The sequence below is a fragment of the Pipistrellus kuhlii genome, unplaced genomic scaffold (genome assembly GCF_014108245.1).
Source record: "Pipistrellus kuhlii isolate mPipKuh1 unplaced genomic scaffold, mPipKuh1.p scaffold_m20_p_2, whole genome shotgun sequence".
In the NCBI taxonomy this organism is placed as follows: domain Eukaryota; kingdom Metazoa; phylum Chordata; class Mammalia; order Chiroptera; family Vespertilionidae; genus Pipistrellus; species Pipistrellus kuhlii.
This window is the reverse complement of record NW_023425515.1, coordinates 123,851,392-123,868,407: the sequence shown is the minus strand read 5'-3', so window position 1 is coordinate 123,868,407 and position 17,016 is coordinate 123,851,392. Positions and strand designations below refer to the sequence as shown.

Genomic DNA, 17,016 nt, shown 5'->3' with positions numbered 1-17,016 from the left:
TGTGATTGTCGCAAGTGATGCTAGTTAATATAACAACAAAAATTGGTCAATTCAAGGCATGCTGCAAGTAGGGTTAGACACAACTTACATGTCCAAAAATCAATTATAAAAATACTTAAGAATTTACATAGCTCTTTCCTCAGGGACAGTACTCAAAGACTCTCATTTTTAAACTTTAATATGCTAACAATTCAAGGTTTTCTTGAATCAGCAAAGTCAGAGAGCAGAGGACATAATGGTTGAGAGAACCATCTTTGTTCAAGACGATTGTGACCTTTCTTTACACACAGTACTCTGCAGCTGGCTCTCTGCTTTGAGAGGCTGCAAACTGGGCTTTCTCAGAGCACACAGGAGCCAGCCCAGACCTGCTAACACACCTGATCAATAACATCCGATGGCTCATCTCTGGGAGCCCTGACAATATTGATCCCCCAAAATCTACCTGATGAATCTGTCTGGTTTTCCTACCATAGAGGGAAAAGTGAAGATGATGAAAGGTTTTGTGGCACCTCCATTTTTTTCTTAAGCTGGAGAGACCAGTTCTTGGCTTGTGATTGCACATTCAGACTTCCACTCAAACCCGCATGCCAAAGCCCATTTCCAGCGCTCGGTCCTAGCCTCTTCAAAAGCCGGATGGCCTCTGATGTCACTCACTACCAACTCAGACCGAACGAACTATCCCCTCCACACAGCGCACACCCTGGCATCGAAAAAGCTCTCGACCTCATCCATTCTTTCAGCCCCAGGAAATTAAAAGGAGCCAAAGGTTTCCTCTATCTTTACTCCCTCAGCCTGTCCCTCACTTCCATCCTGACTTTTCCCACGGTCCCTATAGCTGTCCTGCTCCCAGACCTGTCCAATTCACGCACCCATATTCTAATGGGATGCCCTGGTTCTCCTCCCAGGGAAATTCCTGGCCTTTTGATCACTTGGTAACCTGTTCCAGGCAGGCCCAGACCTGACAGAATGAAAAGCCTTCCTACAATAGGGTCAGGTACACCCTCTGAGAGCAGGGTGCCCAGAATTATCGCCCAGGTTCCCAGCTGGTGGTGGTCCCTGGAACACAGCAATAGTGCTCACGGGAACCCCCTGAGCTAAGACTCTCAACCCTTTGGGAACCCCTTCTTGTTTCACCTCCCTTGGGTTTTGGGTAACCCATCTTTGGATGGCTTCCTCAGCAAGGACCTGGAAATCCAGACCTTGGTACCACAAGGGCGAGTGTGGGGTACCCAGGCATCCACCCAGGTCCCTGGGATCCGCAGGGCTGTTCTCTCCCCCGAGGAGAGAACATCCCCTGGTCATTCCAGCTTCAAGAAACCTTTGCCTGTGCTCAACAACCTACAGCGGTTTCCAAGTGCTGTTTCCAAGTGCTCGACCTTGGTGCTTCTCTGATGGAGGGTAAAGGTGGGTGGAGCCTGGAGATGGGCTACAGGGAATTCTTATTATCAGGTGAGCGTGGAAAGCACTGGATTATTTTGGGGGGACAGGTATCTTGGGTCCCTACCATGTAATTCATACAATACCAGAGAGCAGAGGATAGAAACCAGGAATAAGCTTAGACTTTGGAGCCAGCCCCTTAGCCCCCCAGGGCCAGTTTCCTCCTGTGCAGAACAAGCATGGTCATAATACCCACTTCACAGGTTGTTACGGGGCTAATGTGCTAATGCGTGTAAAGTACTCAGTTCAGTGCCCTCCATACACACAGGCACTTGATAAACATTAGCTATTATTATCCAAGAGAGACCAGAGACTGCTAAGTGGCAGCCCTGAAGCCAAATCTGGCCTACAGACCTATTTTGTTTGGCTTTCCCTTTTTCCTTTTCAGTGGAGCCAACATTTTTTTAAAAAATGGCTAGATTTCTGGCGCTTTAAGGTTGAAAATCTGGCAACAAATTAGGTCTGCTTTTCCCTCTGGCAGTGATGGCCTGGGGCAGGGTCCCATGGCCCCTATTTGATAGGGCATTTCTTCTTTGTATGAGCTCAAACCCTACCTACTTACCCATCCCCCAATTCCCTGCCCGGCCCTTGCAGGAAGGCAGTCTATATTCTAGACCAATTTTACCAACATAGCCAACGTTGGGTCCTAAGATTTCCCCCAAATCGACTCCAGTCCAACTGGTCCTACTCTCTGCCTCCCTACCTTTGCCTGATGTTCCCCCAGCCATGAACAACCTTCCCAGTTTTCACACTCCGCTGAGGCTCAATTGAACGAGTGCATTAAGATGACCTGGGACACTAAAGAAAATACCCATGTCCAGACCCCGCCCCCAGCGGTTCTAATTAGTCTGGATAGGGCCCATGTGAGTATTGGTAGTTTTTAAAATAACTCAGGTGATTCAAACGTGTACTCTAATGTACAGGGAGCCACGGCCGCCCCATTCCTAAGGCCCAGCTGGCACCTCCTGCTGAAACTGTCCAGCTGAGGACTAGATGGGTCTTGCTTTCCTCCTGCCGCCTGTCTCCCCAAACAGCCTGCAAACTTACTCCAACTCCTTTTACTCTTTTTCCCCCCTCCCATTCCAAGAGTGGGCGGTCACACCTCCTGCTTCTTTGCATCCTCACAGGATGACTGGGGCCCCAAGCACACTGTAGGCATCTGACGAAAACGCCTCTACTGCAATTTCTGAGAGTCTACAACGCAGAAGGCACTACAAGGACTACATGATGAGAAAATCCGGCTGGTTTCCTGCAACTTGCAGATATGAAAAGTCAAGAACGCCAATGGTGAGGAGAGGAGGCAGACTGAGATGTGCTACAGGAAAGCAGACATGTGAGGGAATCAGGAAGCTCTGTGCAGGTTTCTTTGATGGGCCAGTGGGAAGGATGGTAGCCAGAGCCAGGGAGAGGTGCCTCCCATACACACAGGCAGCGAGGGAGGAGAAAGAACCCATGAGCAAATAAAGGCACCAGAAGGAAACCTTGGCCAGTGGACCCACTGAGCCACGCCAGCATCCAAGTTGGGAAGAACGGGAAGCAAAATGGGAAAGACAAGATTGCACCTTGCGTCGAACACCAGGGAAAAGGCTGTAATTAACGTGGTAAGTCACGGAAGCAGCCAGTGAAAAGGCTGAAATTCTGGCATCCTTCTAAAAGCCAGGCAGAGGGACGGGTGAGGGGTAAGGGGAAGAACAGTCATAACACAAAAAGTGAGGGATGAGAGAGATGACAATGGGGAGGAAGGCTGAGGCAGGTTCCCTGACGCAGGAGAGCAAGACTGCCACTCCCCCTCTTCTCCCCCCGCCCCACACACATGTGGGGTGGGGGTGGGGGGTGGGGAGGAGATAATAAAGCACAAGGAACCCTCCAAGGGCCCAGAGATGACAAACACCCAGATTTCTGCCATTCAGTCTCAAGCCACTTTAATGTGCAGAAGTGAAGTCATGTTAACAGCCCAATTAATGTTAACAGTGCAACTGTATTAACATGTTTAATCACAGAAATAAAGACTTTAGTCACAACACTGTTACTGCTGGAAGTGCTATTATAAAAAGTTTAATGGACAGCAGCTTATAAAGACATGCAAAGATCCTAAAGAGTAAGTTCGGAGAAAGCCACCCCATGGGGTACAACTCCTCCCCTTCACCGTCATTTTAGCAAGATGTTTTGGGTTTCAGTGAACACTAGGGCTAGTTTGGAAAATAAACCACAATGCCCCGACTGGTGTGGCTCAGTTCACTGGGCATCATCCTGTGCACCAAATGGTTACTGATTCAATTCCCGGTCAGGACACATGCCCAGATCCCCAGTAGCGGGGCATGCAGGAGGCAGCAGATTGGTGCTTTGCTCTCACATTCATGTTTCTCTTTCTCCCTCACCCTTCCTCTCTAACAATAAAAAATATTTTTAGGAAAAAGAATAGGACAGCCGGTATAAGGCTGTGGAAGGGAAAGGCAGTGCACCAATAACCTATTATTGAACACTCGTTCATCCTCCCACGTGGCAGCGCTCCACAAATGTGAACTCACATCCTAAGCCCATGGAGGTACCTACAATTGTTTCCCCATCTTCCAGGCGAGGAAATTCAGACACAGAGGGTGACTTGCCCGAAGACACAAAGCTCAGTAAGCAGAGCGGGAATAAGAACAGGTACCACAGGCTCCAGGTGCCATGGTCTCACGCTTACACTCGGCTGCCCTTCGCGTCACCTGTGTGGTGGAGGGTGTGGGTCACGAGTCTGCTCTTCTTCTTCTTCGGGCTGCCAGACCCAGAAAGACTAGAAGTACGGGGCTACAGGACTGCTGCTCTAGTTTTATACTTCTAACGCCTTAAAACATGAGAAACAGAAAAGGGCAAAGCAGGGGTGACACTATAGGGCAGTGGTCGGCAAACTCATTAGTCAACAGAGCGGCAAACCGCGGCTCGCGAGCCACAGTTTGCCGACCACCGCTTTAGGGGGTCACTTTCCATGACCCCCAGTGTACAGAGCCACAACCTTCAGGATCCTGAAAACGAGTGAGGCGAAGCCCTTCTCAGCAGTCAGAGGAGCCAAAAGGATCTCTGGGGTAGCCAGGCATGAGCTGGCTGGGAGGACCAAGGGCATTTAGTTCCTCCACTCCTTGAAAGATGGACTCTGTCCACTAAAAACCTTCCAGGGGACACCAGCTCCCCTGGTAAATAGAGCTCTCATCACTAATTGCTACTCCCCGCTCGCTGGCTGCAAGGCCGGACCTACACGTGGCTCCCGTGGCTCCTCTTTGATTTGTGGATTAGAGACGGACATATATATATCCCTGCGCCCCTCATGCGTTGGTGAACTACAGCCACCTTGGATTATGTTTCACTTTTAGGCTTCAGGACTTGAAGTGATTCTATTTTTAAGCTTTCTCAGTTCTACAAGTAAAAGAAGACTTTTTAAGAAAATTAGTTCTGGCTTTCAGTGGATGGTGGCTTCCTCCTGGGGGAAGGGACCTAGCACCATGTTGGCGGGCAAAGGCCCAGGGCCCTCTGAAAGCCACAGCCCTCGGGACATGCAGGGCCCGGGACAAGCCCTCTAATTCCAGAGCTACACGGCGCCTCTCTCCTGAAAAACCGTCCAAGTCCTTTTACGTTCTATTCCATGAGGTATGTTTCACTTTTGAGCACCAGAAATGTGGTTTCCACAGAAAAGAATCATATTTGCATATAACGAACCTTTAAAAAAAATACAACTATTTATTAAGCTCAGTCATTCCTTCCATTTGAAAAAAAAAAAGTTGCCTTGCATTTAACAACTAAAGTAGCTTCGCTTCTTTTGTATCTTTGAGAATGAGCTGTTACTCGAAAAACGATTGGAAGGACACTTCTGTGTGTGTGCATTTTAAAAAATGTAACCGCTCCTGAAAACAATCTAAAATGTATTCCACACACCCCAATTTTCACATATAGGGACATGAGACACAGCTAACCTTCTCTCTGGATGAATGAGGCTACTTCTAACAATTTGAGTCTCCAGTTTCAGTTCTGACTCGGGCACTAGCTAGCCTGTGACCTTGGACAAGTAACTTAACTGCATTGGGCCTTAATTTCCTCAGCTACAAAACGAAAGGGATTGGGTCAAAGGAGATGACTTGCTTTACAGCTCTCAAAGGTTACGATGTGAAGACCATTGGGAACATAGATTACCGCCTACCCTAACCTCAAGTATTGTTCTTAGGGACTGTCAAGTTATAGGAACATTGCCTGGACACTACAAATGGCCTCAGACAATGGGGATACTAGAAATTGGAAGCAAGCTAAAATTCATTCCTTTTATTCTTTTTATCTCCTCCCATCCCATCAGCTGTCAATTCTCACCGCTCTCCACCTTCCAATGACACGAACCACTGCCTTAGTTTTCAAAGCTAAGCTGTGGCCTGCTTCACTCAGGTTCTCTCAAAAAGCAGAGAGCATGGGGGTTTGTGATACAATCTGGCAGCCAGTGGGCGTTATCTCTTATCGTTCTAGGTTATATTGCGGACTGTTGTGGCCACAAGACCAACCCCCAGTTGAGGTTGGGAGAAGAATGAGAATGCATTCCTGTAACCTGCATATTCTCTAGTTCTAAAAGCCACTGCTTTGTGGGGAAGAGTTCTTGAAGCAAAAGTGAGAGCAGAAAACAAGCCAAGTTCCTTCTTACTAAAGCAAAAGCTGCAGGCCTTATCCCTCTACATCTACCCCCGCAACCTACTCCCTCCAAGTTTCCTGTCCCCATCTCAGTTGTTGCTTTTTTGTACCTTCTGCTGTGTAACTTTTCCTTGTGTAAGATACATTTTTCAAGTCCCTCTTTGAAGCCAAAGAGAAGATCAGAGTAGGAGGAAGGAGATACCATTAGTGATTTCCTATGTTTACCGCTTTCCCAGTTATCTTACCTTCTTAGTCCCGTGAAAAATGATTAGAAAAACGAAAAGAATGCTTCTTAGCAATTGTAAATATAGTCCCTGAAACGCTATTTTTAAGCTGCTAACAAGCATGAAAATATGTATTAAACCACATGGTTAGTACTTCAAAGAATTCAAGGAAGTTCTTCTTTTTAAAAACTAAAATGAGCCCTAACCGGTTTGGCTCAGTGGACAGAGCGTCAGCCTGTGGACTCAAGGGTCCCAGGTTCGATTCCGGTCAAGGGCATGTACCTTGGTTGCAGGCACATACCCAGTAGGGAGTGTGCAGGAGGCAGCTGATCGATGTTTCTCTCTCATTGATGTTTCTAGCTCTCTATCCCTCTCCCTTCTTCCCTGTAAAAAGTCAATAAAATATATATATTTAAAAACCCTAAAATAAAAAAAAATAAAAAAAAGGTAATCTGTTAAGAACTGAAATCTACCTTCTTTGCCTGGCACTATCTCGCGCTATTTCATGGGAATCTATGAGGGACTTGATTTGATGAGCAAAGGCAACTAATTTTCACTTATCCTAATTTAAGATGTTAGCAGTGATTAAAAAGGAAAGGGAGCCCAGCCAGTTAAAGGTGTGGACAGCTCTAGCAAGTTTGGCTCAGTGAATAGAACATCGGACTACGGACTGAAGGGCTCCGGGTTCGATTCCTGTCAAGGGCACATGCCTGGGTTCCAGGCTCAATCCCCAGTATGGGGCATGCAGGAGGCAGCTAGTCATCATCATTCATGTTTCTCCCTCCCCTCTTCCTTTTCCTTCTTCTCTGAAATCAATAAAAATATTTTTTTTTGGGGGGGGGGGGAGAAATAGGGAAAGAACAATAAAGATTAAAAAAAATAGAGGTGTGGATGGTCTGACTATGGAGATGGCAATAAAGACTGAGTGAGCATTGACCTATGCCCAAGGAGGTCACGGTTCGATTCCTGGTCAGGGCACATGCCCGGGTTGCAGGCTCAATCCTATGTGGGGTGTGCAAGAGGCAGCCGATGGATGATTCTCTTAGCATTGATATTTCTATCTTTCCCTCTGAAATCAATCAAAATGTAAATTTTTTTTAAAAAAGGAATGGGAATTGGTCTGCCTGGAAAGTGGATATAAACTGGACCTACAAATGGAATAAATATAAATCCATTAGAAAACCAGCCAGAAAATTAACTGAATATTTGCAGCTTTGCCTTTGAAGGGAGTTAAAGGCGTGGATGGTATGTCTATGGGGATGGCAATATAAAGACCAAAGAGTTGAAAGAAAACTACTGTCTTGTATCTCTGAGAAATGAGAATAAAAGCAACTTTTCCACGGTCTTTCAATCTCCAGGTGCTGCTAGCCATGCCTAAGCTGAGAGTATTATTTTCTGTTTTCAAGTTAGCTTTACACAGCACAACTTAATCTCAGCATCTACTCTTCCAAGTATTACACAAGGTGAGGATTTATAGGAAAACAAAAAAATCCTTTCCTGTTCCCAAGCTTGGGCTCCTTAGCTCCTGGAACCACATTTAAGTAAGGGTGCTTTGTTTCAGAGGGTGATTAGAGTGGCGCCCTTGGTACTGATTATGGCACTGAGCTATTTGTACTGCCCAAGTCTGAGCACTGCATTATATTAAAACTTCGATTATGGGGTCGGTAGTGATTAAAAATTATCTCCTATCTTAAACTTAGCATCAATCATATATCTCAGCAAAAGAAAGACTACTGAGTATGGAACCACAGGAATCTGGCACTTTTCTTCTTTTATACTTGCACAGGAAAAAAAAAGAGAGACCCCGCAATAGCACCCATGGTTCCTCCATTCTTACATGGAAATTTCAAGCATTGTGAGCTCTTTACCAAGTATAATCAGTGGGTTGCTATGACTGCACTACATTAAATCAGATGTAACCGGCCACTGTCTCTTGCATTAATAGAGCCCAAGTTTTCTAGAAGTAGAATGAAATCATTTCAGTTTCTTTTTAGGAGGCAGAAAAAGAAGCCCTTTCTGTTCCAGAAAATAGCACCTCTGACTGTTTCTCTAGACGTAGGGGTGTCGAACTCAATCAGAGAAGGGGCCAAAATCTAAAATCCAGCCTAAATCGCGGGCCGAATGGTTTACTGGACAGTCATAAACTGTCATTGTGATGGAAACGCAGCGGAGTGCAGTGATGACAGCGCGGTGCAGGCCACATTGCAAGGCCTGGAGGGACGGATTTGGCCCGCGGGCCTTGTGTTTGACACATGTGCTAGAGCTTTTCCATTTCCAACGGTTCACCATCTAAAATTGAGTGTTCAGTTATCTAAAAGCCTCTAAGCATAGATGTACTCAAAAGCTGGCATGTACATGAGTTATGGGTGGAGTGGAACTCAGCATGAGTTAGTTGGATGAGTTAGTTGCCTACATTTGTCACAAACAAGGCACAGGCTCATGCTTGGACAGTTCAACACCATCACCGCTACCTAGGCCTGTCAATACTTACATGTCCCTACTTTACCCAGTGCTATGATAGCTTTATTCTATAGGTTTAAAAAAAACAGATTAACTAGATAGAAATTTTTAATTACGTTTCACTTTAGAAAACATTTAACCATTTTCCTCAAATGTGTCAACAAAGGGAAGGTTGTACACATGGTCTTATGCTATTTCTCTAAGTTATAAAATATACTAGAGGCCTGATGCATGAAATTCCTGCATGGGAGCTCCCGCCCCTTCACCCCAAAGGTTATCTGGAGGGACATCCAGTCTAATTAGCATATTCTGCTTTTATTATTATTCCTGCACACTCATCTTATTGGGTGTCTATTATTTGTCAGGCACTGTTCTAAGTGTTTTGCATGCATTATCATATTTAAACCTAAAAAATACCCTTCAAGTTAGTATCTTTACTGTCCTTATTTAACAGAAAAGGAAATTGTTTACGTTTTTTGCCTAGGATCATACAGCTTGTAAATGAAATTCAGTCAACTAGTAAGAGAGAAATCATATATTTTTTTCTCATTTAAAAAAGATGGAGAATCTCGCCGAAGCCGGTTTGGCTCAGTGGTAGAGCGTCAGTCTGCGGAATGAAAGGTCCCAGGTTCGGTTCCGGTCAAGGGCATGTACATTGGTTGCGGGCACATCCCCAGTAGGGGGTGTGCAAGAGGCAGCTGGTCGATGTTTCTCTCTCGTCGATGTTTCTAGCTCTCTATCCCTCGCTCCTCCTCTCTGTAGAAAATCAATAAAATATATTTTAAAAAAAAAGGAAAAAAAATGATGGATAATTTGCTCCTGGTTAAGTTCTCAGATGTTCCTGAAACAGAACATGAATGGAATAAGATCCAGGTGAGTCTGCAATCCTGGTCACCTGAGCACAAGTTCCCAACCACTTCTTGGACACAAAGTGTTTAAATTGTCTCTCTGCTCTGCCAATCACTTAGCTATCCCCATGTTGTTGTTCCTGCTTAGGGGACAAATATCAGTGAACTTCAGGAATTAAATAAAAGTCTAATGCAGTTTTGATAAGAAAAAAGCAAACTTTGTTTTCAGGGCTCATGACTTTAGAATTATATATGTTCTCATGGCAAAATTTTGAAATAACTTGGAAGGTGGTGAGGGTAATTTTTTATACTTTATACACTTAAATACAACAAACTACATATAACTACAAAACTACAGACAGTTTTGCAGATCTGGTCCAACAAGCAGGCTAAGGGGGGGGCCACAACTGGTGGTCTCAAATTCCTATTACCAAAACTACCCTCTCATAAATCTGAATCCAATCCAAGAAGTCTGTTAATAGCTGGTTGTTTAAGATTAAGTTTGCGATGTAGTAACAGAACTGTGTAGGGGGCAAATATGCTTACAATATGTCCAAGCAAGTTTCGGTCAAGTCAATAATAGTACTTAATGCTAATAAAAGTACTTGTACTGTTTTCCCTCTGCTGGCAGACCCTAGTCACTTAAAAAAAAAAAAAAAAAAAAAAAAAAAGACTGTATCACACATCCCCAGCAAGTATCTCTGGGGCTGTAAAGCAGTTAAGATCCAACAAGGGGAGAAATCGGGAAGCATAAAGAAATAAAAATTTTCATTATTCCAAAACCCATCTCATTTCCCAAAGTACTGCTTGTGTGCTGACTTTCTTAAAGACCCCGTGCAAAATCTTGATCCTCCAAAAAAATAAAAAATAAACCCATTTGGAGCCAAGACAAGATGAAGTCAACGACTGGTACCATCAACCATCCATTTGTTTAACTGAGTCTGGTTACGTTTCTAGCCTCGTGGGGGCCAAGCCGGACCACGAGGGTGAAGACAGGAGGCATGGAGGAAGGGAATGAAGAAAAGGAGAAGGGTGGGGGTGGGGGTGGACGGACCTCCGGGCCACACTTCTTTCTAGTACCAACAGAAAAGAGGAGCCGAATACTGACCTAAATCATCTCTCAAAGGCGCTTTATAAATTACAGGGACAAAGGGTGGGGGTGGCGGGTGGCCTGGGAATCCTTATGGACACCCAACCCTCTGACCCGCCCCCTCCCCCTCCAGCACAAGGGAAGGAAGACAGAAAGCAGAGCTCAACTCGGCCATTGGCGAGAAGCCCCCTCCGGGTTCCAATCGCCCATCCTCAGGCCCCCCTAGAAACACACACACACACACACACACACACACACACACACGTAAACATCAAACCACCCCCCCTCCGGGGCGGACACCCGCGCCCAGAGAGGTCCCTAGAACCGGAGGCCGGGGCATTTACTTAGTTCGATTTTTCTTGCTTACTCATTTCCCTCCAGCACCCAACCCCCCGTTCCCACTCCAAAACCCCGCTCAGCCGACCGCCTACCCTCTCGGCTGCAGCCCCCCAACAGAGCCCGGGGCCCCCGTGGCGGCGGCGGCAGCCCCCGCGCGGTCCCGGCCACTAACCTGCTGCTGTAAGGGCATTTCCGAAACCAGCCAGGCTCCGGGAGAGGTGGGGGGCCGGCGGGAGAGGGGCCCGGAGGGCCGAGCAGACCGGCGGCGCCGGGCGAGGGCGGGCGCCCGCGGGGGGGTGGGGAGCGGAGAGGGAGGGTGGCCGTGCCGGGGGCGGGTGCGAGGGCGCCGGGACCGTCCCGAGCCTGGGAGCCGGCGAGCAGGAGGAAGTGGGTGCCCCCTCTCCCCCAGCAGCGCCCCCTCCCGCCGCCGCCTCCTCCCCAGTCACAGGCGCGTCCTCCGCGCACGTGTGCGAAACGTCACCGGCGGGTCCCGGGGAGAGGGACACAGAACCGGGCGGGCGGCGGGACGGGAACTCGGCTGCACCCGCCCTCCGTCGCCGGGGGGCGGGGAGGGGGACAGGGCGGGGAAGGAAGGGGTGAGGGGAGAGGCGGGTCAAGGGCAGGCCCGGGGCCGGGCGAGGAAGGCCCGGGCGCTCGGGCCACGCGGGCGCTACCGCTGCCGCCGCCGCCAGGATGCGCCCAGGCCGGGGCGCCCTCTGGCTAGCCCCTCGCCCCCAGGCAGCCCACGCCCCAGCCCGCACCCGACTGCCAGCTCCACCGCCTGACCTACCAGATCCACCCCAACTGCCCCCAGCCCCTTTGTTGCCCGGAGTTACAGATCCCAAAATGTGACAAGCGCAGCCCCAACAGAACCTCTGCGCTCCAAGCAGCACGCCTTAGGGATCCCCCGGCCGCCCACAGGCCTTGGAGGCCGGCGAGGGGCGATCAGCCCAATCGTCCCCCTGTCCCCACTCCCCCAGGGTCCCCCGACTCCCCAGTTCACTGCTCCCTCCCCCACCCCCTTCTTCTCCATCCGGGGCGTGACCCCATCCTACGCCCGAGAAAGAGGAAGCTTCGAGTTGGAGGGGAGGGGAGAGTGGGGGTAGGGAAAAGTGCAGGAAAAGAAGGGGGGCCACGAAGAAAAGTTTCAGAGTGTCTGAGGTTCTTGGCGCCAAGGCGATCCCCACGGCCCCGCGCATCTCGCAGAGCCCCCCAGCCCCACGGGCGCTGAGGGTAGCACCCAAGTCTAACAATAAACCCTCGTGGGAGGGCCAGCCCGTAGGCCCACGGGGCTCGGCCTGCGTCCTCCCGGGGCAGCCCGCAGCGCGCCCACCAACCCGCGCGGTGCGAACCCGCAGCCACCCTCCCCCCCACCTGGGCCGGGGACAGTGGGGACAGGAGGGCATTACCGGAGGGCCGCCGCCGCCGCTGCTGCCGCGTCCCAGCGCTGGTGGCTGCTGCAGCAGCCCGGCTCTGCCGGAGGGTCCGTGCGGCGTGGTGTAGAGGAGGCTGCCGGCCGTCAGCTCCGCGCCGGGGGCACAGGGAAGGACAGGGCCGGCGGCGACGGCGCCGCTTTGGAGGGAGGAGGAACAGGAGGTGGTGGACGTGTTCGTGGTGAGGATCTGGATGTACGCGCCCGGGGCGGCGGCGGCGGCAGCGGCTGCAGCGGCGGCGGCGGCGGGGAAGCCGGGGCTGGCTAGCAGTGCCCTTTTGTCCATGGAGGCTGCAGCGGCGGCGGCGGCGGCGACGACAGTCGCCCCCTCCCCACCCCCGGCGGTCACCAGGTACTGCTCCAGGGCGGGCTGGATCCCCTTTTTCATCTCTCGCTCCTGCTCTTTTTTTTTTATTGCTAAGATTATATTAATGTATTTTTTCAAATTTCTTTTATTATTTGCAGTCGGAGTTTCCAAGTCTCTCCTCCTTCTCCCCGCCCGGCGCTTCCGAGCCCCTTCTCTCTCTTTTCTTTTTTTATTTTTTCGGCACCGCACGGGCCCCCGGGGCCAAAAATAATCGGGGCTCTGGAGAGAAGAGGGTCCCGGCCGCACGGATATCGGGCCCCGAGGGAGGATGGAGGCGTCGGGGGCGGCCGATGCAACGGATTGCGAGGCGGCGGCGGCAGCCCGGCTGCTGCGGCCGGCAGCTGAAAAATGGCTCCAGGAAGCTGCTGCTGACAATGAATGAAGGGATACGGTTTACGCGCCAAGGTCCTCCCGCGAAACTCAGATTTCCCGCCGGCATTTCAAACCATATTTGCATATCCCCGCCCCTCAACCCGCCGAGGACCGTTCCCACAGCCCATTGGGTCTATGGCTCCTTACTTCAGTCCCAATCGTAGAGCCGGAGCACGAGCGGATGGTTCCCATTGGCTAACGTGCATCATGGTTACCCGGACGACAAGGGCTTATTTGCATAGGCCACCTCGATTGGCTGGGAGAGAGAAGGGGGTGTTTTAGAAGGCGGGGCCAAGCTTTGCCTTCTCTCCCACGGAAGGCCACGCCTGGTGCAGGCTCCGCCTCGTCCCCGCCCACCAGCCGGATGGGCGCTGCTGACCTGGGCAGGGACTCCGCGCCCCGCAGACTCAGTGTAGCTGATCGAGAGCGCAAGTTTCGCTTTTGGAAATTGTCAAGGTGACTAAGGGGACACCTCCGGAAACTCCCTTTCCTTTTACCAGTCGGTGTAATAGATGAAGAACCACCGAAGATTTCCCCAAATATGTGCCAAAGCCAAGTGGAACCACGCGGACCTGGCAGGTGGAAGCGGAGCCCTTTAAATCATGGGTTTCACTCTTCCTGAATCCAGCCAATGCCGGGACGAGAGCTGATCCGGAGGCTGAGGCTGACAGACAGAAGCATGTGGGCCGACGGAAGCATGGGGGCAGAAGACTGGACTGACGGGATGGCGGGCAACGTTTAGTTAACATTATTGATCATTCTTGGGAGCCTCATTATTAGTCTAGATTGGATTTAAGTAAAAATAAACTCTATTTTGTCGAGTGGAATATTGGTCTGGATCTAGCAAACAACTCACGCTGGCCCAGAAGCACCCGGGGCAGTTAATCAGGGCTAACCTAGGACTGACTGATCTGCGGGTTTCTATCATAATCCGCCCAACAGTAATCCGAAGAAGTACACGTTTCCCCGCGATGGTGTCTTGCTCCCAGCCAACCCTGCTGCACGTCCGGGCACCAGCACTTTACAATCCTGGTTTCCTAGCAAGTGCTCTGACTAAAAGCAAACTAGACGACCCAAGTCTATTTCAAAATATTAAAGCAAAAAAAATTTTTTTTAGTTAACTAGAAATTGTCACCCCAAAAAATCAAATTATTGTCAATGACATTTGTATTGGTGCAAGTACTCATTGCACCTAAAATTGAAGAATGCTCTATGAGACTGAGCAGGAAAAGGAACTCCTGCAGGAATGTGAGGAATGGTGTATGCCATGAGTCATATACACTGAGAACTGTGCAAAATTGTTAGTGAGCTGGTGTTCACTGGGTGATGAGGATTCAATACCTCAAGCCCTTTCCCCAGATATCATTATTATTATTATTATTACAATATTATTATTAATTTCCAAAAACTCATATACTCAATCTTACGAAAGGCCTGAAAAGACATGTCAGTTCAGGCTCAAACTCCTTAATATTCCAGTCCTATTACCTTGTCTGAAACAGAATGAGCTAAATATAACGTTAAATTTTGCACCAGATGTTATATTTTGGTGTTGCATTTAAGCTAGTTAAGGATCCATGCATGGCCTAGTACCAAAACAATTATTGACCCAAATATTTATCACAGATAGAACTGACATTATCTTTAGGACAGATCAATTCCTGGTTCAGGTAGAGGCTAATGTGTTATCAACTTCCTTGATATTCCATCAATGTTGCTTTCCACTGTAGGTCCCTATGGGAAAACTAGTAATTACTTAGATATGACCACCTGCAAAACATCACTAATAGCATGCAGTTAGTGGTGGTGGTGAGGGTTGTGGGTGGAGGATGCTACAATGTACAAACCTCGGAAATGGGACTGTGTACAAGATCCCTGCTAGAGCTTCCATGATGGACACAGCCACAGGGGAGCAAGTGTTCACAGTCCAAATCCACACCTGTGATTCAGGTTCAGAAGGCGTTGAAATATTTACCCTTCTACCTTATATAAGTTATGTTCTTTAATGTAGGGTATTTGGCAGAGAAACACATGATTTGACCTTTTTATGTCCAATGAACCCCAGGATGAGAAGGTAGAGGGAAGAGTTCAAAGAGAAAAGAGGAGGTGTTGGAAGACAGGATGCTAAAATTTGATGTAGGCTATTAATTTGTGGAGAGTTAGCCTGCTTTATTAGAAAGATAATGGGCTTTGGAGCCAGAATAATCTGGGTTTAAATTCTGGCTCTGACACTTACTACAGTAGCTATATAACTTTCATCTTTAAAATCCTGTTTTCTCATGTTACATGGGAACCCATATTGCAGTACCCATAGGAAAGGTTATGATGAAAAGAAGCAAAAATAAATGCAAAGAGCCATCATTTTTATTAAGTGGAAGCTATTTATGATTCTACTTATTTGTGTGGTTGTGCTTTGCATCTCTTTGTAGTCCAATCTGACTCCTAGCCTCTAATCTACCTACTGTCCCTGGATATCCACTTGCTGTGACAGCTTGGCTTTGTCCAAGAGTAGGAGCACAGCCGTGTCCTGGCTAGTAGGGATTATAGAATCTGACTCAGAAGTTTAGGATAATAAAATAAAGTCAACTCTGCTGCTCTCCCTCTCTAACCTGCTCATCTGTTAGTGGCCAGCTTCTGGATGGCTCGTAAGCCTGAGCCCTCTTGACCTTCCCTTAAAGGTTAGACTGTTCCAGCACTAGAGCCAGACTGCTCTTGCCAAACACTACTCCCCTTTCCCTTGCTCTGACAGTGGCCCAAGGCAGACAGTTGTCCCAGAATTGGCCTGTGTAGTTGATTGAATGGTCTCCACCCCTTCCCAAACACATTTAAGTCATAACCTCCAGGACCTATGACTATGACCTTATTTGGGTAAAGGGTTTTTGCAGATACAACTTAGTTAAGAATCTCTAGATAAAAATCATTTCAGATTATTTGTATCCAAGGAAAAAGTAAAATATACTGGATTGAAAAGAAAGGTGTTTCAAATGTGTGTATTTCCTTGCCTGTTTTTGAAACAGAACTTTATGGTAAAATAAAGATCCAGAAAACCAAATAAAATATATTTGGGTGAACAAATTATTATTATAAAGTGAACACTCTTGTCAACCACCTGGTCAAGAAATAGAACTTGATCTGCACCCATTTCAAATGCCCCATTCTCATTACACCCCTTCTGAAGTTTCATCACTTCTCCAAGTCCATTTAAAACATGTTGGTACTTTTTTAATTATCTTAACCTATGGTTCCTCATCCACCTTTTTTACTTACCTTAGAACGTATCTTGAAGAATGTAATGAGTTGAATGGCAGCCCCTCCCAAAAGATACGTCCCCTGGAAACTGTGAATTTGACCTTGTTTAGAAAAGGGGTCTTTGCAGAATAGTTAATGTAAGGATCTCAAAATGAGGTTATTCTGGACTAGAGAGGAGCCTAAGTTCAATGTCATTTGTTTTAGAAGAGCAGAGGAGAAACACAGAGGAAATCATGTGAAACCTCTTTTAAAAATTTATTTCAGAGAGAGAAGGGAGAGAAACATCAATTTGTTTTTCCACTTATGTGTTTATTGATTGATTCTTGTACATGCCCTGACCTGGGATCGATCGAACCCACAACCTTGGAGTATTGGGATGATACTCTAACCAACTGAGGGACCCAGCTAAGGCCCCTGCTGACATCTTGATTTTGGACTTCCGGCCTCCAGAACTGTGAGAATAAATTTCTGTTGTTTTAAGCCACCAAGTTTGCAGTCATTTGTTATAGTAGCTCCAGGAAACTCATTTAAGGAATTTGGCCGATTGCACACTC

The 17,016-nt window shown here is 48.1% G+C and overlaps 1 protein-coding gene across 3 annotated transcripts in view; it reads right to left on the bottom strand.

The window, feature by feature from the left end:
• E2F3 (E2F transcription factor 3) overlaps positions 1–13,291 on the bottom strand; it is a 90,053-nt gene extending 76,762 nt beyond the window's left edge. The window contains exon 1 of one of the 3 annotated variants that reach the window (XM_036448132.2): positions 12,452–13,291. In XM_036448132.2, the coding sequence (XP_036304025.1) occupies positions 12,452–12,862 (411 nt within the window). In that variant the 5' untranslated portion in view covers positions 12,863–13,291. Of the gene's footprint in view, positions 1–11,214; positions 11,497–12,451 lie in introns of those variants that run through there. The other 2 variants (XM_036448131.2, XM_045584323.1) reach the window with 2 other exon arrangements.
• Between the last annotated feature and the right edge of the window lie 3,725 nt (positions 13,292–17,016).